At 43.2% G+C, this 24,198-nt stretch overlaps 1 protein-coding gene across 3 annotated transcripts; it reads left to right on the forward strand.

Annotated features, from left to right (window-relative positions):
• Positions 1–422: 422 nt before the first annotated feature.
• On the forward strand, positions 423–22,667 carry Mtch2 (mitochondrial carrier 2). Of its 3 annotated transcripts, none has more exons than XM_059260864.1 (13): positions 424–651; positions 2,834–2,918; positions 3,069–3,175; positions 8,571–8,597; positions 8,783–8,845; positions 10,526–10,583; positions 10,983–11,034; positions 11,958–12,017; positions 14,571–14,664; positions 15,834–15,881; positions 16,772–16,839; positions 19,345–19,420; positions 21,208–22,667. In XM_059260864.1, exons 1-13 carry the CDS (start codon positions 565–567, stop codon positions 21,292–21,294), a joined length of 912 nt encoding a protein of 303 aa, XP_059116847.1. In that variant the 5' UTR covers positions 424–564; the 3' UTR covers positions 21,295–22,667. The 3 variants fall into 3 exon arrangements, with proteins under 3 accessions (XP_059116848.1, XP_059116847.1, XP_059116849.1); XM_059260866.1 differs by having other exon boundaries at positions 500–629; XM_059260865.1 differs by lacking the exon at positions 8,571–8,597 and having other exon boundaries at positions 423–651.
• The last annotated feature ends 1,531 nt before the right edge of the window (positions 22,668–24,198 follow it).

Consider the following 24,198-nt stretch of genomic DNA (forward strand, 5'->3'; position numbering starts at 1 on the left):
CCCGGTGACTTGGCGAATGCCGGGAAGTACTGTACCACTGAGCTAGTGATAAATGCAAAACCAGACACCCGCAGAACTCATTGTTATGCCAGACAGGAACAGTATCCGTGGCCACTCGACGGGGCGGCTCTAACGGAAAACACCCACTGAACCTGACGTCGACGAAGCCCGAGAGCGGAGGAAGTACAGCCGAGTTCCTCCAGCTAGTCCTCTGACCTTGCCTTTGCCGTCAGGGTCACCACCCTCCCCCATCCACACACACCCCATCACCACTCCCTCGCTACTCCTTCCGGACACGTCCGGCCTGCGCAAGCGCAAAAGGAATCGCCCGGCCTGGTGGCTCGCGGAGCCCACGCCGAGACGCATGCGCGCCCCGCCCGTAAGCCCCGCCCCGGGCGCCCTCACGAGCGCCTGCCGTTTCTTTGGGCGGGGCCGTGGGCGGGGCCTGAGCGGGCGGCGCGCCGCGGGCAGGCTAGTGAAGCCGGCGCCCCCGACACGTGATCTGGAACCGGCTGTGTCGCTTGGTGACTCGGTCTGTCCGTCCGTCCGTCCGCGGGTGCCATCATGGCGGACGCGGCCAGTCAGGTGCTCCTGGGCTCCGGTCTCACCATCCTGTCCCAGCCGCTCATGTACGTGAAAGTGCTCATCCAGGTATGAGTCGTCGCCCTGCCCTTCCCCGCCAGCGTCCTGTCGGGTCGCCACCGCCCTCAGCGCCCGGGGATTGGATCTGCGTCCTAGGCCTTCGCCCTCCGGTGATGCTGCCCTTTCCTACCCCTCAGGGACAACTTCCACGGCCTCGCGGCCCCTCTCGGCAACATCCCGGGGCTCGCCCCGGGCAGGCCCGCTCCCTCTCTGCAGCCAACTGCCACCCTGCCCTTCCTTACCCGGTGGCTCTTCTCAACTTTGTTTTTCCTGCCCCGAGGTTGATCCTGGCCCGTCGCCACCGAGGGCTTCCCAACCCTTTCCCTGTCGTCCCTCTGAAATTTACATTCACCTCACCTCGTCCACGCCTTCTCAAACGCGAGACGTGAAATAGTCATGTCAGGGCAAATGTGAAATTCTAGGAAAGCCAACGTCTTCTTGCTTTTATTCGCCTCTTCTTCCTCTGTTGCTGTTTCTACTTCTATTCCGCTGAGAGATTTTAACACCAGATACGCGGATAGACACAAGGAGCTCATTGAGAAGTGATAATGAAGTCCGATTTCCTAAGGATCCATTGAGCGCTTGCACAGCAGCAGCCCCATGGGGTTCATGACAATGAAAATCACGTTGGTCAGAGCTGGAAATCAGTTCTGTGTAGAGTTTAGAGAGTTTAAACGGAACATCACACTCCCAGATATCTCTCTTGCCTCCCTTTAGTTTACTTTCTAATCGGCTATAAACTAGTTAGTACCTGATATTTTATATTCATGGGTAAGGAGGCCTACTTTTAGCTGGTGATCGTATTTTCAGTTGCTGTTCTAAGTTTCCCTGTGATGAGCAGGCCGTTTTTTAAGCATTTGTCGACAGTTGACATGCTTACCCTATGCCTTGTGTCACGGAAGGAAGCAGGCCTTAGAATCCCTGTCCTCACTGTTTACCATTCTGAAAAAAAAATGAAAGACTCTGGGATGGACCTCGTTTTTTTAATTGTTTACTCATACAAATTATTGCCAAGTTGACTGGTATATGTTCAGATTTTCGTGTAAAAGTTGTGAAACCGAAAAAAGTGAAATCTTTGTCTAAAACATAGAGGCACATTTGGGGCTAAATTGCATGAGATGAGTGACTGCATTTTGCAGAACACGTATGACCTCACTATTGAATAGATCTCAAAAGGACAGTGTTTTTTAGTGACATTCAGTGCTCTTACTTCAACAGTTTGATACCCGAAATTCTGATTTCACAATATCTGTGCGTTGCCAAGTATCTCAGGGGGTTGGTGAAATTCCCAAATACTGTTTTCAGAGTTGCATGGCAGCTCTTTTCAGTGAGTTCAGAGGGGGAGTTTTAGCACAGATGAAGGGATCGCAACAGCAGAGAGCCCAAACTGTCCTACTCTATTTTTTTTTCTCAAGTATCCCTTTGGCACTACAATTCCTGAATATATTGCGTAAATAAAATGGCAATCATTAATTTTTACGACTTTCTGTATATTGCTAATGAGTCTGTACTTAGCTTGTAATTATTTTCATAAGTGAATTACCTAGCTGTATGCATTTGCCTTTGTTGTCCAAGCAGGCAGTTGATGATGGCAGAGTGAATATTTTCTCATTTTATTCAAACATAAAAAAATGTAAAGCTGGGTGGTGGTGGCACATGCCTTTAATCCCAGCACTCAGGAAGCAGATCTCTGTGAGTTCGAGGCCAGCCTGGTCTACAGAGCTAGTTCCAGGACAGCCAGGGCTACACAGAGAAACCCTGTCTCAAAAAAACCAAAAAAGAAAAAAAAATTGTCAGCCTTATCAGTAAACTAGGCTTTCCTGAAACAATGGTTTCCTTGTTCTATTTTCAGTTTGATAATCTTGGTTACATGGTTTACTCTGTAGACTTCAACTCAAAGGGCAGTTTGGAGTTTATTGAACCCAGTCTTAATCTATACAACAGGACAAGAGACTGATAAGGGTGGTACTTCACCAAAGCCTTTAAATGTAAACTGCATTTTTATTTGTAAAAATTATGAGGCTAAGAAGGTCGCTTGCTGATAGAGACATGGAGCATAAGGATGGACATGGGGTTCAATTTTCAGCACCAGACACAAAAAACATTGAGCCTGATTTTCTTTTTTCAAGACCTTGCAGTCAAAGTACCTTGGGGTTTTGCTTAGTGTTGATGCATTCCTTTGTTTTTAAAGGTGGGATATGAGCCTCTTCCTCCAACAATAGGACGAAATATTTTTGGGCGACAAGTGTGTCAGCTTCCTGGTCTCTTTTGTTATGGTAGGTGCCTTTGATTTATTTGGGATGGATGACATTGAAGACTGATGGGCTGGAGTAACTGAAGGAAAATACGTAGAAGGCCTGCTGCCTTGAAATTTCTTGAAACGGTGTTCTTGGACCAGAACCTAAATCTCTGACTTGTGTTCTTAGCTCAGCACATTGCAAGCATCGATGGGAGGCGTGGGTTGTTCACAGGCTTAACTCCAAGACTGTGTTCGGGAGTCCTTGGAACTGTGGTCCATGGGAAAGTTTTACAGGTAAGAGGAAATCAGTTGATGTTCTCATACCTTTTGGTTGCCTTTTATGCACAATTTATTCCACTGATAAAGAGCAATTTCAAAAATAAACGTAAAACCTGGCATTTTTCTCTTGAAAGACATTTTCTCTGTATTGATTAACCGATTAACTGATTGATGGAAGACAGGATTTCTCTGGGAAGCATAGACTGGCCTCGGACTTGCTTAGTAGCCTAGGCTGGCCTTGAATTTGATTCTGGCTTCTGAGTGCAGAGATCATGAGTGGTTGCCCACATGCCTATTTTGAAAACATTTTCTTGAAATGCCCACTCTTTCCCAAGAAACAAGGGAAATTTGTGCAGTTGAAGTAATTGACTTTGATACGTTCAAACTTCTTCCTTTAAAACAGATTCTGAATAGAAATTAGTTCCATTAACCTATACAGTTTGAGTTATTTTTCAATTTTTATTATTATTTATTTGTTTATTGTAGGAGAAGAAAACTGAGTAAAACACACTTTTTTTTTCTGGAGTTATTTTTAAATTTCTAGTATTATCTTAGTGACACGTTTCCTATTAAAAGTATTGGAAAGAAGCAAGAGCTGCTGCTTGTAATCCTAGCATTTAGGAGGAAGAAGGATCAGGAGTTCAAAGCCAGCCTCAGTTACATCTTGAGTTACAGGCCAGCCTGGGCTGCATAAGACCTTATCTCCAAAAGTGAAGCACAGCACAATGGAGGTGGCTCAGCAGGTGGGGATGCCATGATGACTTGAATCTGGTCCCAGAACTCACATGATAGAAGGCAGGAACTGGCTCCTGCAAGTTCTCTTCCGATTTTCTGTATGTGTGTGCACCATACAAACACATAATAAAAATGAACTGAACAGCTGAGGTGCAGGTCAGTGGTGGGGTGTTCATCTAGCATGTACAAGGCTCTGGTTTTTATCTCCAGCACCTGGAAAAGGGGAACTTAGCAAGAAGAGCCTACATACAAGGTCAGGGATGGTGGCAGTTTTCCACGCTGTGGGTAGTGGCTGTATGGATGCTTGCCTCACTGTTCGTACATTTCTGCTTTTGTTCACTCTTCTATGTATCTCAGGGTTTTTGTTGTTGTTGATTTGGTTTTGTCTATGTGTGATGTGTGTTCATGTTTGTGTGTATGTGCACATGTTTGAGCAAATGAGTCATGGTGCACATGTGAAGGTCAAAGAACAATCTCTAGTGTGGGTCCTCACCTTCCACCTTGTTTGAAACAGGGTCATTTTATTCACTATTGTATACACCAGGTTAGCTGGCCCATAGGCTCTTGGGGAATTCTATGTCGGCCTCCCATCTTCCTGTAGGAGCAAGAAGGTTACAGATGAGTGGAGTGTTGTTGTACCTAACTTTACATGGGTTCTGGGGAGTCTAACTCGGGTTCTCATGTTTGTGCAACAAAGGCTTTTCCTACTGAGATGTCTCCCTAGTGTTGTGTATGTGTTACATAGCATATTAAAAAAAATTTTTTTTTCTTCATTGCATGAATTTTTACTTATTTATTTTTTTGAGACAGGTTTTGCTATGTCAACCAGGCTGACCTTGAATTCGCAGAGATCCATCTGTCTCTGTCTCCTGAGTGCTGGGGCTAAAGGTGTGTGCCACCACATCTGGCCTCATTGCATGCATTTTTTAAAGTTAAAAACAAAAAAATAAAAAAATTTGATCAATGCATGTAGTCAACTATTTTTGGAGTCATCAGTCCAGTGTCCCATGCTGCAGTGGAGTAGAGTCTAAGCCCATACCTCTCAAGGTTCCTCCCATCACATGTGCCATGCTATGTCTGGGTCTTTGGTCCTGGTGCCAGCTGGTATAAATTGGTAGCATGGAGGGTGGCCAAGGCAAGGAAAGTGGTCTCAGATTTACTGTGTAGGCTAGTCAGACTTACTGTGTAGGCTAGTCAGGGCCTCCTGCAGCTTCTGCCAGTGCTGGTCCCATTGAACTCAGGATTGGTTACCTCCAAGTGCTCAAAATGGTGCAATGCTGCAGCAGCTGGGTAGTGTGGCTTATGTACAGTGTGTGCATCTGCCCACCTGGGCTCCCGACACTGGTTTGCAGAAGGGTGTTGGGCACCCTACTAGAGCACCTGAGGCCGAAGGGGCTGTAGAAGCTGTTGCTTGTCAACGTTGTGAAAGGTATTCTTAGAGTTAGGGAAGTTTCCAGAGATTTTATAAACTTTATTTGGGGGGGGGGGGGGTTTCAAGACAGGGTTTTCTGTGAAATAGTCCTGGCTGTATTGGAACTCACTTAGTAGACCACGCTGGCCTCGAATTCAGAGATCCGCCTGGCTCTGCCTCCCGAGTGCTGGGCTTAAAGGCATGCGCCACCACCGCCTGGCGAGATTTTATAAACTTGAATGATCCAGCTGAAGTGAGCAATTCCTGAATGTAAGTTTGACCACTGTTAAAATTTTTACCAGACTTCCATCATCCTAAAGGCCTTCCTCGATAGGCCTAGCTTCACCGGGACCACCCTTTGTGCCCTGCAGCCTTTCAAGGCCTGGGTGTCATATTGTACACAGAAGGCAGCCACTGATGTGACATTCCAGGTCCTGGCATCGGGAACCTCACTTCAAGGTGCTGAGCTATGCCTGAGGTCCCCTGGACACACACATATAGGTAGCCGTTGGCCTGGGAAATCTGTGGACCCAGATGTGCAAAAAGCCTGCAGAGCTGGGGACAGAGGTGGAGCAGCAGTGGGTTGCAAGATGTCTTCAGAAGGACATGTTCCCAATCTGAAGGGGAAAAGTATTTTTAACAAAATCTCAGTCTTTCAGTTTTACCAATAAAGGACTCAGGAGCCAGATGCTGGCCTGAGAGGCAGAGACAGCACCCAACTGACCTTCCTTCTCAGACCTCTCAGACCTCTCCTCAAACTCGGTGCCCTTCCCTCTATCTCCTGTGCATCTCTCTATCCATCCTCCTGACTCCTTGTTACGCTCTGTGGGGTTTTTCTTGTTTACTTCCTGTCAGCTGGTTATTTGCTTCCCCTCTTGACCTGTGGTTGACTTTATTTAATCCTGTTTACAATATTAAAGCAGAATGCTCTTAGATTAAAGGTGTGTGCTAGGGCTGAGCCACACCATAACTAGAAACAGGTTTTTCCAGTAAATAATGAAATCTTGGGGTTCACAGTGTGATCAAATATCCTACACAAGAAAAGCCCATACCCTTGGCTTCTTGGGCCTACTACCCACTCTTGCAAGCTTATCCCTGGAGTCTTGTGCATCCTCATATATCCTAACAACAACTAAAGCATTGTTGCCTACTGTATTCCCTAAGCCACAGTCAGCTGGGAAGACCCTAGGACAGTCAGCATCATTGGCTGTCAGGAGTCTGTGTTGTACAGCCCTGAGTAATGAGGAGACTTCTTTTGGGGTGGGCAGAGGAATAGGGTTTAAGAGGGAATCTCTCTCTGTAGTCTTGGCTGTCCTATGTAGACCAAGCTGGCCTCTGATTCACAGGGAACCCCTTGCTTCTGCTTCCTGAGTGCTGGAATTAAAAGTGTGTTCCACCACATCTAGCAGTAATTCTTTTTGCAAAAGAAAGTATTGCTGGTTTTTATCTGGTAAGTAAGGCTAGAAAATAAAACTCGGGTTTGGTCCAGCAGGAGTAAGAGTTCAAGGTCGTTATTGGCTATGAGACCTGTCTCTAGGAGAGAAGGAAAGAGAAAAAGAGGCAAAGAAAATGATAAAGCGAATTGTCATCTACTATGCATGTGTTCTAGCCCATTTTCTATTTTCTTTCTCTCCTCCACGGCCCAACATTAACGCACTATTAGCCCTAACTGTCCTGGAATTCACTGTGTAGACCAGACTAACCTCAAACTCACAGAGAACTGCCTGCGTCTACCTCCTGAGTGCATTTTCTATTTGTAAAATGTACCAGAAGCCATATTTCCTCGTGCAGTATAATCTGGGATTTTCTAATAGTCACATTCTTTTCTCCAAAATAGAAAACTGTCTTGCTTATTTTAGAAGCAGTCACATACAAAAGGAAAGTGGGGTGATAACTCAAACTGAGTACCAATTCTATGTTGTTTTATCTTACAAAGAGAAGAATCTTGCCCTAATTTAGTGTTTCTGCTTTTTCCATGAGAAGAGTAGGAACTGGGCTGTGGTTTTAACAATTCTCTATTAAATATGTATATTTAGTAAATAATGACCTTGGAGGGTTTTGTTGTTATGTTAATTACACACACCCCTTATTTTTCTTTTTCCTTTTTGGTTTTTCAAGACAGGGTTTCTCTGTGTAGCTTTTGGAGCCTGTCTTGGAACTCACTCTGTAGATCAGGCTGGCCTGGAACTCACAGAGATTCACCTGCCTCTGCCTCCCGAGTGCTGGGTTTAAAGGTGTGCGCCACCACCACACACACACACACACACACACACACACACACACACACACACCCGGCAACACCTTATATTTCTTTGCACTACTAGGGATTGAACCAAAAACTTAAAGTGGAGGGATTAGGGATATAACTCAGTTGGTAGAGTGTTGCCTGGCATGTACAAAGCCCTGGGTTCCATTCTCACCACCACATAAGCTGGTGTGGTAATATATGCTGATAATCCCAGCACTTGGGAAGTAGAGGCATAAGGATCGGAAGTTCACGACCATTGTTGGCGTTCACTTCTTTTTTTTTTTTTTTTTTTTTTTTTTTTTTTTTGGTTTTTCGAGACAGGGTTTCTCTGTGTAGCTTTGCGCCTTTCCTGGGACTCACTTGGTAGCCCAGGCTGGCCTCGAACTCACAGAGATCCGCCTGGCTCTGCCTCCCGAGTGCTGGGATTAAAGGCGTGCGCCACCACCGCCCGGCGGCGTTCACTTCTAAGAGATCAAAGCTAGGGGCTGGAGAGAGAGCTCAGAGCACTGGCTGTTCTTCCAGAGGTCCTGAGTTCAATTCCCAGCAACCATATGGTGGCTCACAACCATCCCTAATGAGATCTGGTGCCCTCTTCCGGCCTGCAGGGATACATTCAGACAGAACACTGTATACATAACAAATAAATAAATTTAAAAAAAAAAAAAGAGGTTAAAGGTAGCTAGCTTGTATTACATGAAGCCCTATCTCAAAAAAACAAAAAGTTTTCAAACCAGCCTTTAATGCCGAGACTTGGATGACTAAGGCAGAAGAATTACCATGTGTTCAAGGTTCAAAGTCATCCTGGGCTACCCTCCCCTGTGCCCCCCACAAAAAAGAGTTTTCAGGAGCATTTGCGAATTCCTCCATATGTTTGATACGTTCAACTTTGCAGTAATACTACCTTAGAGACATTTATTTCTAGTTGATTAATGTGGAGTAGAAATTAGGAGATTTGCAGAAGAAAATCAGGACACATTAATAACTCTACTTATCCTTTATTTCTATTTCTTCTCTAGCATTACCAGGAGTGTGAGAAACCCGAGGTACGATGATGCTGCTTTCTATGTGAGCCCCTGTCTCTGGCACCTTCCTGCTGTCTGACCCTCCGTGGGAGAAAAGCCAGACTCTTCCTTTCCTCTCGGTGGCTTGGTGGCTTATGGGGTTGCCATGAGTTTAAAAACTTCTATTTAAAACCATCAAGATTTCTGTCTTTGTTTTTGATTTCCAGGAGTTAGTATCTGGAAATGTACAAAAGGAATGCTCATCTTCCTTTGACCAAGTTATCAAAGAGGTAAGGGATGAATTTACCCCTTGTTGTTGAACCAGAATCATGAGTCCTATGCTTCCAGGTCTGTTCCCAAGTGAAATTAAATCTTCAGTTTAAATTGAGCTTTTCTGTCTAATAACCCAAAAGAAGAACATGGCCTGCTGTTGGGAACAGGTGCTGCTTACTCTCTCGTTAAAACTGAGACAGTTTTCACCTTTGTTCTTTTCTATGTGTGTGAGTGCTTTGCTGCTTGTATGCCTGCCTGATACGTGCAGAAGCCACTGGAGTTTGTTTTTTTTTTGGGGGGGGGGGGGGACTGGTGTTATAGAAGGTTAGGAACTGCCGTGTGACTGCTGGGAGCCAAACCTAGGTCCTCTAGAACAGCAACCAGTGTTCTTAACCACTGAGAACCACTGTTCTTAACTGAGCCGTCTGTCCAGCCCCTATTTCATTCTTTTTTTGTTGTTATTATTTATTTTGATAGTCTATTTTGTAGCCCAAGGTGACCCTGAACTCACAATCCTTCTGCCTCAGCTTCCCCCTCCCCAGTGTAGAATTGTAGGGATATACCACCATGCCCAGCTTTGAAAGTCTTCCAGTGGTGTTGAAAACATGTAGCAAGTAATTTTTGTATTTTTATCTTTTAGTTATTTATTTTATTGAGACAGGGTTTGTCTGTATAGCCCTGGCTATCCTGGAACTCTCTCTGTAGATCAGGGTGTGCTCAAACTCACAGAGCTCTGCCTGCCTCTGCCTCCTGAGTGCTGGGATTAAAGGGTGCACTGTACCCAGCACACAGAAGTGTTGTATGTTGGTTCCTATTCTCTCAGAGAAGCTTTTGTGCTATTCCTCTGAGGCTGAAATGCTCCTGTCACTTGTGTCTTATCCCCATGCTTGGCTTTCAGAACCCCTCGAGGCTGGAGATGTAGCTTAGTGGTAGAGCTTTTCCAAAGCTTCAGCGTGGTTCATTTCCCATACTCACAGTAAAATTCAGATTCTTCGACCATAAAGATAATTTAGGATAGAAGCTCTAAGGCTCCACAGTTGAAGGGTTGTTGTCCCTAAGATGATGGTACATACCTGACGTCTGTCTAGTGTGGATACCAGTTTCTTTGAAACTCATCGTCCTGAGAAACTGAATAATCCAAATGCAGGCCTCAGCCAGACCTGCTGGCTTAGGCCTGTAATCCCGGTTATTTTGGGAGGTTGAAGCAGGAGGAGCAGAACTTTAAGGCCGGCTTGGTCTACACAGTAAGTTCAAGGCCAGCCTGAACAACTTAGTGAGACAGACACTGTATGAAAAAAGTAGTAAGGGGACGGGGATATAGCTTGTTAGTAGAGCACTTACCTGGCATGTGTGAGGCCCTGGGTTTGATTCCCACTACTGCCAAATGAGTGAATGAATCCAGCTCTGGTAAGTTATTCAAACAGGTAGTCCTCTCTCTTGTGCATATGATTGGGGAAAATAAGTCTCTTTTTCAGAGAGATTTCAAAAAGTTACTACAACAGAAGGTTGAAATCCATGAAAGGTATAATGAAATGGCAAAATATTACATTAATCCCATTGGAGCTAGCTTCCTGACACCAAAACAGGGAAGCTTTTGTGCCTGGTCCTTTGCCCTGTATGAGTGTCCACCCACATTCCTTACAGGAATATGAGTGTCATTTATGTAGATTTCAGAAGTGTGTTTTGGTTGTTTCTAGACAACTCGAGAGATGATTGCTCGTTCTGCTGCTGCCCTCATTACACATCCCTTCCACGGTATGTTTGCAGTTGACAGCATAAAATAATCTCATTTCTTTATTCTGTAGCTTGATCTGTCTTTAGCTTGACATGGGCATTGACTGCAAGGCTCTGCTTTCATATTTTTTGTTCACTGGCCTTGCTGTCTTTTTCCAGATAGCGAAGTGTCTTTAGATGAAAAAAACTTGTAGGGTTATCAAAATAAATCTCAACATAGTTGGTGGGTTTTGTTTTACATTTATTTTGGCAGAGGAAGGTCGGGCATTCCACAGCATATGTATAGAGGACAATTGGGAATCCATTTTCTCCTTCTACAACTTAGGTTCTGAGGCTCAAACTCGGGTTGTGGGCATCTTTACTGACTGTCTCACTGATTCTTAACATAGTTCTTAAAACAGTCTTGTCTCTGTTCTACAGTGATCACTCTGAGATCTATGGTACAGTTCATTGGCAGAGAGTCCAAGTACTGGTAAGTGTCTGGGTTTGTTTTTCTTTTTCTATTTATATGTATGTGTGCGTGCCTGCTTGTCTGTATATGCACCACATGCAGTCAGTGCTTTTGAAGGCCAGAAGACGTGTCAGACCCCCTGGAACTGGAGTTAGAGACAGTTGTGAGCCGCCATTTCAAGTGTTGGGACTCTGAAATATATATATACATACACACACACACTACACCCTCCATAGTCTTTTTGGTTTGGTTTTTCAAGGCAGGGTTTCTCTGTGTAGCCTTCGCTGTGCTGGAACTCACTTTGTAGATCATGCTGGCCTCAGACTCAGATTATCCGCCTCTGCCTCCAAAGTGCTGAGATTAAAGAAAGGCGTGCACTACCATCCTTCAGCTACCCTTTCATAGTTAATTGCTTCACTTTTTTTTTTAAATGTGTATGGGTGTTTTGCCTTCTTCTATGTCTGTGCACCTCATGCATGTCTAGTTCTACAGAAGCCACAAGACAACATCCAATCCCCTGAGACTTGAGTTAGACAGAAGGTTGTGAGCTGCCATGTGGGTGCTGGGAATTGAGTCCAGGTCCTCTGGAAGAGCAGCCAGTGCTCTTAACAACTGAGCCCTCTCTCCAACCCCAATAGCTTCATTTTCTAATGGAATTTAACTACTTTACAAGAGTGAACTAGTGCTAGAAAATTGTGAGGAAAGGGAGTTATAAATTTGACTTTGTCAGAGTGATTATTAGCCAGGTGTTGTGGGGTATACCTGTGGTCTCAGGTCACTTTGGGAGGTGCAGACAGGAGTTCAGGGTCAGCCTCAACATAATCCAATTTATACCACCTTGGGCTAAATGAAACCCTGTTTTGGGGCGGTGGTGGTAGTGGTGAAATTTTCCCTTCTCAAAGCTCAAGTGATCTCTCTGTCCTTTACCTTTTATCATTGCTTAGCGGGCTGTGTGACTCCATATTAACCATCTACCGGGAAGAAGGCGTCGTAGGATTTTTTGCGTGAGTAAATGTTGGGTTTTCCTGTGAGTGATTTTTGTGTTAGTAGAAAAGCTTTCTTGAAACTAAGGATAATGAGTCTTTGTTTAATTTTGAGGGGAAAAAAAAAAGTTCTCTAAGGGTTTACTTTATGTTAAGCTGTTTACAGACTTCTACTCAGTTTAATTTTTCATTGTAAAGATCCCACACCTTTGCTTTTTTTTCCCCCCTAGATATTTTATGTGCTTGAAATAAGGACTTGTTTTTTTTTTAAAGCAAGGTCTCTTATAGCCCAGACTGACTTCATACTGGATGAGGATGACTTTGAACTCTTGATCCTCCTGCACCTCTACCTCTGGGTGCATGTGTGGAAATCAGGGGACAACTTGAGAGAATCATTTTTATCTTTCCATGCCTGGGTTCCAAGAATTAAACTTGGGCTGTTCGGCACTGTGACAAGAGCCCTTACTTGCAGAGCTATTGGACCAAACCTTGCTGTTTTTGTTTGTTTTGTTTTGTTTTTGACATAGTGTCTCAAGCTCACAGAGATCTACCTGCCTCTGCCTCCCAAGTGCTGGGATTAAAGGTATTCAACACCATGTCTAATTTGTTTGCTTTTTTAAATAAATAATTTGAGGTTCAAACCTTTATAATAAGTTCCTTTACAATACAGTTAGTAAAATGAGAATACTAATTTTTGAAAAGCAGAAAAATTGGGGTTGGGGATTTAGCTCAGTGGTAGAGCAAGGCCCTGGGTTCGATCCTCAGCTCAGGAAAAAAAGAAAGAAAAACAGAAAAATCATAACATCTCTTTTTCTTACCCTAGAATAAGTATTTGCAAGGCTCGACTTTGAAAGAGTTTAAACTGCTGTACTTAACCAATAGAAATTTACTGTGGGCAATGAAATGGTCCTTTAAGTTTTCAGTGTCTCCGTGATTGATTGACGCTAGAAATCAAATACAAGTCTTTTGCACATGCTCTACCACTTAGGTATCCTAGTAGCCCCATATTCCTTTTTCTTTTCTTTCTTTTTTTTTTTTTTAACTGTTATTTTATAGGGATGGATGTTTTGGTTGCATGTATGTGCTGAGGCCATCATATGTGGAAGCCAGAACATGGTGTCAGAGCCCCTGGAACTGGAATCAGACATGGTTGTGAGCCACCATGGAGCTGCTAGGAATAGAACCTGGGTCCTCTGGATGAGCCAGCTTTCCAGCCCCTAAATTTATTTATTTTTTTAGTATCATAAATATTCTAACAAATAGAAGGGACAGTTGATCAGTAGTCTCATTATAAAAATTTATTTGTGTGTGTGCACAGACATGCAGAAGTCAGAAGAGAAAATCAGATCCTTACAGGCAGTTGTGAGTTACCGTGTAGGGGCTGGGAGCTAAACTAGGGTCTTAGGCAAATGTAGGTGGACTTTTCTTTCCCATCTGCCAGTTCCCAGATACCCAACACGGAGATTTAATATTCATTATAAATGCTTGGCCAATAGCGTAGTTCAGGCTTATTACTAGCTAGCTCTTACAACTTAAATGAACTCATTTCTATCAATCTACATTCTGCCACATGATGTTACCTCTCTTTCATCTTGCACCTCCTGTTTCCTCCATGGCAACTCCTCTGACTCCGCCCTCTTCTTCCCAGCATTCTCTCTGCTCCTAAAATCCTGCCTAGCCAATCAGCCTTTTATTAACAATGAGAGCAACACATTTCAAAAGTGTACAGAAGGATTATTCCACAGCAAGCAAGAGCAATAAGTGCTCTGAACCACTGAGCCATCTCTCTAGCCCCAGTCTCATTTTAAAAAAGCGTTAATGAGCCTACATGAGAAACGTGTTTCCTGGGTTTGAGTGACCTGATTTGAATAACACTGGGAATATTCCCTTGCAGATGGAAGAGCAGAGTTTGAATGCCAGTTCTGTCACTTTTTTTAAAGACAGTTTCATATGCTCCAGTCTGGCCTGAAACTCTATGTAGAGCAAAGGAGTACCTTGAACTCCTGCACCTCCTGCCTCTGTCTACTGATTGCTGGAGTTACAGGCGTGGACCACTACACCCAGTTTGTATAGTACTGGGGAATCAAACTTAGGGTCTCATGCTTCAAGCACTCCTATCAACTGAGCTATATCCCTAGCCTCTGGAAACATGCTTTTGATATCTCTCTGTCTGTGTTTGGATCATTTTCACTATGTTTTGTTGTTTTTGTTTTTCCCCCCTCATATCAAATAGTTTAGTAAAACTGTGTTAAGTCTCCTCTCAAAGCACCTTGCAGATCTTTGGCCGTCCCTGTTATGGTGACTAATAATAAAGTGAGCCGTTGGCTGTAGTTCACAGAGGGTTGTAGTGACCTGTATTCTAAAAGTGGGAACAAAAATCATTATAGGTCGGCATTAGTACAGCTGTTGACCAGACTGAACTTGCAATGAGGGCTACATTCTGGGGTTTGATGCCCATTCCGTTCCCTAGAATGTTTTTAAAGCTCTTAACTTTTGAGAAGTTTTTGTATTGTACTGAGTAGACCATCTGTTTACTGATCATAGTTTCTTGCTGCTTACTATGTCTTCATGTAGGGGTCTAATTCCTCGCCTCCTAGGTGACATCATTTCCTTGTGGCTCTGCAACTCACTGGCTTATCTCATCAATACCTATGCACTGGACAGTGGGGTAGGTTATGACCTTGGTAAGATATGCTGGTGAGGGCTTTCTTTGTATTCACCTAGCCGCCATTTTAGCTGTAAGATGGCAGTTGGTTATATGCCAGACAGAACATTATACAGTAAAAATTATCATTTGAGTTTTTAAAGGCTGGGTATGATCATGCTATTTCCTATAGAGGATCACCTAGAAATTCCTTCAGGTCTGATTGAGTGTGCCCATGGACACTGGGCTTTGAGCTTTTTTGATTGTTTGTTTGATACCTAATTTTAGAGCACACAATACAAAGAGAATAGCCGTTTGGTATGTCTGGGGGTTTTCCACATCTCCTGGGGTATTGAAGGGGCTCCCAGAAATCTTAGCCTCAAAGGTTTTGAAGGTGTGAGTTATCTTAAAACAAGACTTCCCACATTACCCATCACATTTTCTTTTGTTTTTCAAATATTGAGGCTAGTACATTTCTTCCTACATCATCCTAATGTGGTAGGAATTTGTCAGTAGTGATTGATGAGAACAATGAATTTGGAAATCTTTTTTTTTTACACGTTTTTTTAAGATTTACTTCTTTTATGTATATGAGTGCTCTATCTGCATACACACCTACATGCCAGAAGAGAGCATCAGATCCCATTATAGATGGCTGTGAACCACCATGTGGTTACTGGGAATTGAACTCAGGACCTCTAGAAGAGTTTCCGGTGCTCTTAACTGCTTAGCCATCTCTCCAGCCTCTGGAAATCTTTTGAAAGGATCTCACCATGACAGTCATTTTGACTGACATTTTTTTGTTAAGATGGAGTCCAACTATGCAGCCCTGGTTTGCCTGAATTCATATAGACGAGGCTGGCCTTGAGATCCACTTGTATCTGTCTCTCAAGGGCTAGGTGTAAGGCATGCACCACCACCACGCCTAGCCTTGACTGTCACTTTTTTTTTTAATTTTATAATTTAATTTAATTTTACATATCAGCCACGGATTCCCTTGTTCTCCCCCCTCCCGCCCCCCCCCATGTCACTTTTTTATATTCATCGTAGATATTTGTTTTTATTCTTAAACTTCATTTTCATGCTGTCAGGCTGATAATTTAGAAATAGAGTATACTGGTATGCTTGTGAGTTTTAACTTACTATTACTTTGTGTATGATTCATTCTGATAGAGGCTCTTTTTTTATTTTAGGTCTCTACCATGAATGAAATGAAAAGTTATTCCCAAGCTGTCACAGGAGTGAGTTTCTTAATCCTCTTAATCGTCTAGGAATAGTTGGTTGTGTTTTGTTTTTTTGTTTTTTTTCTTTTAACTCTGGACTGTTTGGTAACTGTTTTAAAGCTGCTAGATGTCTCCCTGGAAATCTCCATCAAATCATTATTCTTTGTCAGAGGTAATAATATAGTTGCTACTCGAAGCAACATTTACCCTATGTGGTTTTTTGTGTTACCCAGGGGAGTGGGGCAGCCATACATTGTGTCCTTCACTTCCCACTTAGAGAATGGAACCCTTTGTACTTAGACATCTATTTTGTGTTGTGGGAACTATGCATATGCCACAGCATGCATGTGGAGGGAGGTAAGACTTTTGGAAGTCGGTTCTCTCCTTCCACTATGTTGGTTCTGAGGCTTGAACTCAGGTCGTCAGTGTTGGCAACTTTTGCTGTAAGGCTATCTCACCTGCCTTGGAAACTGCTTTAGCCTCCCATGTAGGTGAGATGGCTAGCACTCGTCATTACACCAGCTAACAATGGGCCTTCTGAAGTAGTTCCCATTGTCTTTAAGAGGGTGCTCATATTCTCCTCAGGGGTACTTTGAAACGCTCTATTTGTATTAGTTTAAAACTTTTTCTCCTAAGTAAGTAGTCTACTTTTATTTGAATGAGACCTCAATTCTAAGATAAGAAAAATCTCCTGGCCTTTTGATAAATTGTGGATATAGAAGTATATTGTGGCAAAAGAGGAGCCTCTGGGCTCAAAACTATGTAGAAGCATTCCAAGGTTGCTGAGAATGCAGGACTGCTGTTGGAATGTTTGAGCATTATAGCACTAGGCCTTTGGGGAGAGAGAAGGAGAGTAGTGAAGATTGAGAATGGTGTGATAACTCAGCTGTCTTCTTGCTGTCTTGCAGTTCTTTGCCAGTATGTTGACATATCCCTTTGTGCTTGTATCTAATCTTATGGCTGTCAACAACTGTGGGTAAGTACTTCTTGTTTTTTGGCTGGTGCATATGCAAGCCAGAAGTTAATGTGTTTGGTGTTTTCTCCGATGGCTCTCTATTTTATTTACAAAAGTAGGGTGTCTCACTGAACCCAGAGCTCACCAATTCAGCTGGTCTAGTTAGACAACTTGCCATGGGGATCATCTGCCTCTGCCTACTAAGTGCAGATTATAGGGGGTGTACACTATGCAATCTGAACTGTTGAGTGGGTGCAGGGTATCCAAACCCTAATTCTAGGGCTTGCACTCACTGAGCCTTCTCCCCAGCCTTGTATTTGTGTTTATTTTGCAGTCATGGAGAACTGAAACCAAGGCCTCACATGTGCTAGGCATATATACTCTACCAGCTAGTTGCAGCCCCAGTCCCCCTACTTGGCATTTCTTGTCTTGATCATCTGCCCCACCCCCATATGACTGGAATTATAGATGGTTGTGAGCCACCATGTGGAGGCTGGGAATCAAAGCTGGGTCCTCTGCAAGAGCAGCAAGTGCTCTTAACTGATGAGCCATCTCTACCCCCTAAGATTTTATTACTAATTATGTGTGTATGCCTGTCTGTGTAGGGGTTTGTGTAAATGAGTGCAAGTGCCCAAGGAGGCCAGGAGAGTGTCAGATCCCCTAGGGATGGAGTTACAGGTGATTGTAAGCCATCTAAAATGGGTGCTGGGAACTGAACCCAGGTCCTCTGGAAGAGCAGTATGTACTCTTAACCACTGAACCATCTCTCTAGCCATCAGTTTCTATTTTTAAGCAGCTACCTCATATCTTTCTGGGGTATAGAAACTACATAAAATTTCTAAAGTGTGTATGTATATAGAAAGATATACATTGATTGCATTGTGTGTTTGTGTGGGATAGATGTGTGTACATGTGGAGGCCAGAGATCAACCTCAAATGTCATTATTCCTCAGGTGCCATCTATCTTGTTTTTTAGATAAGCTCTCTTATTAGTTGGCTTAGAACTCTCAAATTCATCTAGATTGGCTGGCCAGTGAGCCCCAAGGGGTTACCTGTCTCCACCTGTCTAGCACTGGCCTATGTTAGAGAACACCATTGATTTCCAATTTCCAGATGTCAAGTGGCTCTGCCACATTAGGCAAAATTTTGCTTCTTGAATTAACTCAAAACTCTGTTCCATAGACATCCATGGTAGCGTGTGCCTTAATTCTAATACTTGGGAGGTGGAGGCAGGAAGTCAGGTATTCAAAGCTAAGCTTAGATGCACAGAAAGTTTAAGGCCATGAGGGCTCCATGAGATCCTGTGTAACAGGCTGGAGAAATAGCTCAGCAGAGGACTTCCAGAGGACTATGTCTGGTGGCTCACCACTGCCTGTAACTCCAGCTCCAGGGGATCTAACGCCCTATCCTATTCTCTGTGGCACTCCCACACAAATGGGCACAAACATAAATATACATATATATAACACCTATATATAATAAAACCTTACAAAAGAAAACCTCTAAAACGTTTCTAACTTAATAACTGATTTAATATGTCATTTAGACATGTTATTGTTTTCAAACAAAAATTGAAATAGCTATATGGAATTTTTAGCTAAGTTTGACTATCATATTTGTTTTCTGATTTTTAGAACAGTCTCCATGTTGTAGCCTAGCACATACTTTAAAATGAGTTAAATAGCTAGTCCTAGTGATGAGCATCTTTAACCCTAACACTCAGGAGGCAGAGCGAGTAAATTTCTGAGTTTGAGGCTAGCTAAGGTCAGCTAGACTCTGTAACTCCAGATCCATGGGCTCTGGGATCCTCTTCTGGCCTCCTCAAACACCTGGCAAGCACAAGGTGCACCGACATTCATGTAGGCAAAACAAGCATAATTTTTTTTTTAAAGTTAGTTAAAGAGGAAGTGATTATGGATTATATTCAGGTAGGAAAGTGTGGTCAGCAGTGTGGTTATATCTGTTATCATAGCTAGATTCTTTATGAGGAGAGTTTATTTAAAAATCCCTTTTTACTGATGGTTAGTCATATAGTTGTTCATTTATTCACTAATAGAAAATCTAAATGTATCACAAAATAAAACCAAGCCGTGATTCTGGGAAAGAGTTCACTAGGGATGAGGGGGTATTGATAGAGATGGAAGGGAAATAAGAGGTGTGTGGGAGCCAGGCAGTGGTGGCACACGCCTTTAATCCTAGTACTTGGGAAGCAGAGACAGGCGAATCTCTGTGAGTTCAAGGCCAGCCTAGTCTGCAGAGCTAGTTCCAGGACAGCCAGGGCAACACAGAGAAACCTTGTCTTGAAAAATTAAAAAAAGGGTGGGGGAGAGGATGTACGTGTATGAAATTGTCAGATAACAAAATCAAGTTTCTGTTTGTCTGTTGATTTGAAACCTAACTATAGAATGGTTGGTCTTCATCTGGTGTAATTAATCTCATAAAAACTATCTCAGGAACCTATGCTGGAAATTTTTGCCAAAAAGTCTCTTGAAAATGTTTGTAAGTAACCAATCTTTTCAATTTCAGGCTTGCTGGTGGATCTCCTCCTTACTCCCCAATATATACTTCTTGGATAGATTGCTGGTGCATGCTACAAAAAGCGGTATTTTTATCTCTCATTTTGTTTTTGTTCTCTTAAATAATGTGCCTTGAATCCTGATACTAACTCATTCTTTAACTACTAATCAGTGTAACCTTTACAGTGTTGTGTATGTCCCTTGGGCATAATAGCACAACATGCTACTTAGAAATCACTAACTGGAGTGAAGAAGGACAAATCCCTGCTTGTTAATTACAAGCCATTTGAGTGATTGAGTGAAGGTACAAATAGGGCCCAGATAGATACTTCTCCTGGTTATTGAAGTAATAGCCGGATTGCAAACTTGCCTTTATTTGGGTGCTGGGGATTGAACCCAGGACTTGACACAGACTAAACACATGCTCTTTGCACTGAACTCAGCCCGGCAAACTTGCCTTTCTGTAACTCCTCAGAACCTCTTAGACACTTTTTTCCCACAGTTAGATGTGAAGACTGAAAATAAGACATCACTTACTTTGTTGGACAAAATGTTGTCAACATGATACTGACAGGACTAGTTGCTTACTTTCTGTTTGTTAGTAGATGACTTTGTCAGGGTTGTATCATTGACCGAACACTTTTGATCCATCTAGACTGTTGTGTGAGGAACTGAGATAATGGATGGGCTGTCCACTGACTTTAGCCTGGGATCACTTAAAACGGCCCTCAGTTTACAGATGGTTTTGAGTGGCAAGCCCTTTTTAAAGGATTTCAGAGGAAGGCCATAAAGAAGCTCTTTGTTGCGTTACTTCACAGAGCCCAGGATACAGATGAGAAAAGCTTTGTTCACAGAACTGGGGCTCCCCCAGACTGGACTCTGGATGAAAAGGTCCAGTTGTTGCTATGGTTACTTTTGCTCACTTTCATGCCAGCTGAATCCAAGCTAGAATCTTTGAATGAGTTTAATATAAACTTACCATGAATGTTGTGGTTTCCTTCTGAGTTTTATACTCCTTTCTTATCTTAATTTGTTGATTATTATTATTTTGTCTTGCTTTTGCTTTCTGGTGTACTGAAACCCACACCAGAAAGCAAAAACAAGACAAAATAATAATAGTCAAACCTAGAGTCTTCTAAATAATAGTCAAGAGCTCTGACACTGCTACATTCCAGTAACTGTTTTTCAGTTTCTTTTTGTGGTGTTGCACATGTGTGGGAAACACTTCACCATTGAGCTACATCCCCAGCTCTTCTCCAGCCCAGATTCTACTGTTTTTATAGACAGTCTACTAGTGTCGTCCCATTTCTAACTAGTGCCCTGTTCTAGGAGGAAAGAATGTAGAAAATGGATTAAGTTGCCAGACAAACCTTAGCTGGGAAACCATTGATCCTGTATGTGCTTAGGAAAAGGGCAGAAACTGTATTAGTCATCTGCAGTGTTATCAGATAGCATGCTCGGTTTGCCGGGACATTCTCAAAGTAGCCCTCTAAAGATGGGTGCCATTTTCTACACTGCTGTTTCACATATGAGGAAGTAGGTGCTAAGAAGAGCTTAATATGCAGGGCAGTGATGGCACACGCCTTTAATCCCAGCACTTGGGAGGCCGAGGCAGGCGGATCTCTGAGTTTGAGGCCAGCCTGTTCTACATAGTGAGTTCTAGGACAAGCCAGGACTACACAGTGAAACCCTGTCTCAAAAAAAAAAGGAGCTTAATGAAAGTTCTATAACACAGAGTCACTCATCCTACTGATGGGTCCTGTCCTAGTCATTTCAGCCACATCTCCTAGAAATGTGTCCCTTTTGAGTACTAATTTGGATTGGCCACTTTCATGTTCATGCTAGACTTTATTTCTGTTTTTTTTTCCCCCAGGGAAATATGAGCCGAGGAAACAGCTTGTTTTTCCGGAAGGTTCCCTTTGGGAAGACTTACTGTTGTGACCTGAGGATGTTAATTTGAAGATGTGGAGCAGGGACAGTGACATTTCTATAGTCCCATTGCACAGAATTATGGGAGAGAATGTTGATTTCTATACAGTGTGGCGCGCTTTTTTTAATAATCATTTAATCTTGGGAAAATGGAGGTGATTGGTGTCGGCCTTTTTTGTTCTTTTCCTAGTACAACATCATTTACCACTGGTATTCCCCGTTAGTTATTTGAAATGGGACAGTTTTTTCTCCAAATTCTTGTTTTAAACAGAAAATAGAAGTATTTTCCTAAAGGAACAAGTAGGTTGTAGTGTAGATTTGAGTCTCAGGTTAGGGCTTTGTCAAATGAAGAATAGAATCCCAATAAGAAGGAAATCATTCTATAAAAGCTGAGAAAACGAAGAAGGCATGCCATGTGGGAGTTTATGAATTACCTTGAGTAGATAGATGCTAGAAAGTCAGCAGCAACCACCAGTCTACCTCCCACCGTGCTTCCAAGCAGTTGACCCATCTTATCTCAGTGCTGCTGAGTTACTGTGGAAGATTTCTGCAGAGGTCTCCATGCCTTCTGTTACTCTAGAAGAGAAAATTGTCAACACCGACAAAGAAAAAGGACAGTTACAGAGGCTTAAGCAAGATTTGGAAAGGAAATATGATGGCCTTTCACTCCAAAGAAGCTCTTGAGTTCCTGTCACACAAGAAGCAAATACTGCAGCACAGTACCCTAAGTGCTTAGTACCCACCAGCCCCTAAGGTCTGTCTTCACAGTGGTCCATTGCATATAAGCTTCTGCTCCTAAGTGTTTGTTTCCCTTTTGTTACTGCAGAAGGTGAGTCGTTTGGTTTTCATTTCTGATGACACCGTTGGAAAGTGTATTTATAACTCCTTATCTGGTAATGTGGACCAAAGTCCACGTGGTTCCTAGGATATTGCCCAGCTCGCATGTCACCCTCAGTTAGGCATGTTAAAAACACTCACTGGAGGAAACTTCTCAACTCAAGCATAAAGCTCCTATTTACTCAGGCCTTTTAACAGCAGGTTAAATGCTCCTAAGATGAGAAAGCCTAAACTGTCGCTTGTTTAAGTAATTCACTGGTACTTTGCCAAATGAGTGAGCACTGAAATTGCTGCTTTTAGACTTCTATCAATGCGGCAGAGTCCATGATGGTAGGTAGTGTGAGCATGCAGGGTCTTCTCCCTCTCAGGGTTTAGGGATACAACCTGAAGCTCATGAGTAGCTTAGCTTGAAATGTCTTTGTCAAAAGTACTTTGTCTCAAAAGTAATGTAAATTTTATATTCTATTCAATATTACCTGCATCTGTTTTAATATAAAAAGTGTTTTTGCATTACCTACTCTTTTCTCCCAAAAAACCCGTCAAGTAAAGATGATCTAGGAAAATGCACCATGTTTCTCCTGTGACTTCTGTGCACATCCACACCAGCTCTTCTGAGAACTTGTCTGGCTGTTGAGAACCAGTCCACCACCAGAGGGCAGCAGGACTTTGGTCTTGCCTTGCCTTCTGACCTGCTGAATTCACCATGGTCTAGGGTTTCTCAGTGAAAATGGAAGTCTCCTATATAGGGCTAAGGAGTAATTGTGGTGAGCAATTAATTACCTAACGGGAACAAGTGCCTGGGTTTCTGTGTCCAGGATCATAAAAATGGAGGCAGTGATACAAACCTGTAGTCCCAACACCTGGGCAATACAGTCAGGAAGGTCAGGAGTTCACAGATCACCCTGTTATATGGCAAGTATAAGGCTAACTTAGACTACATATAAAATGATATCTCAAAAAACAAATACTAGGCCGGGCGGTGGTGGCGCACGCCTTTAATCCCAGCACCTGGGAGGCAGAGCCAGGCGGATCTCTGTGAGTTCGAGGCCAGCCTGGTCTACAAAGTGAGTTCCAAGAAAGGCGCAAAACTACACAGAGAAACTCTGTCTCGAAAAAAATACTAGCTGGGGGTGGTGGCACATGCCTTTAATCCCAGCACTTGGAAAGCAGAGGCAGATGGATCTACATAGTGAGCTGAAAGCCAACCAAGGTTCCACAGTGAGACCTTATCAAAAAACGCAGAAGAACCAATACAGTCATTTCAGTTCTGCTTAATTCAGCTGTGGGTTCAGTTGGTAATCCTATAATCCCTTTGGTCTGTCATAAAGTGTATGGTTATCAGGGCATGGTTGCTTGCACCTATAACCCTGACAGTTTGGGAGATTGAAGCAGAACAAATCAAAAGCTTTGAGGGTAGCCTGGGTTCCATAGACCCTGCCTAAAATAAAGTCATGAGGCCTCGTGCCTGAAAGGCCAACACTCAAAAGGCTGAGGCAAGAGAATTGCGGTGAGTTCTGGACCCTAACGCTATCTCCGAAAACAACCATTTCAATGGCCTGAAGTTCTCTGTTGTGAGACAAGCTCTACAGTTTCTTAGATTGTCTTTGACTCTGTGATCTTTCCGTCTCAGCCTCCCAGGTCTGAAATCACAGGCACGGGCCAGAGCTGGCTCAAAGTGACCTGGTTTAGTTTAGCTGAGACAGGGTTTTGCTATGTAGCCCAGGTTGTCCTTAGCCTCCCATTTGCTGGGATTCCAAGTATGGAACACAGTGCTCAGCTCCTCATTGGGCTTTCTAGAAAAACTAGCTGGAGTAGGCTGAAGAGACCTCAGCAGTTAAGACTCACCATTGCAGGGGATCTGAATTCACTTAGCAGCATTCCAACTGGGCAACTCACAACAATCTGTAACTCCAGTCCCAGAGGGCCCAACACTTTTCTTCTGGCCTCTGTGAACACCTGCACTCACGTACGCCTACACATAATTTAAAATACATCTTTACAAAAAGAGAAATGGGCCAGATGTGGTGGTGCACACTTTTAATCCTAGCACTCTGGAAGCAGAGGCAGGTGGATCTCTTGGTTTGAGGCCTGCCTGGTC

Source organism: Peromyscus eremicus, chromosome 4, assembly GCF_949786415.1.
Source record: "Peromyscus eremicus chromosome 4, PerEre_H2_v1, whole genome shotgun sequence".
Classification (NCBI taxonomy): Eukaryota; Metazoa; Chordata; class Mammalia; order Rodentia; family Cricetidae; genus Peromyscus; species Peromyscus eremicus.

Excerpts from the sequence above, each read along its gene's own strand:
- Mtch2 (XM_059260864.1), top strand. The coding sequence starts at position 565 with ATGGCGGACGCGGCCAGTCAGGTGCTCCTGGGCTCCGGTCTCACCATC. Across the intron at positions 3,176-8,570 it reads TCCATGGGAAAGTTTTACAG|CATTACCAGGAGTGTGAGAA; the intron begins GTAAGAGGAAAT and ends TTTCTTCTCTAG. Across the intron at positions 11,035-11,957 it reads GGCAGAGAGTCCAAGTACTG|CGGGCTGTGTGACTCCATAT; the intron begins GTAAGTGTCTGG and ends ATCATTGCTTAG.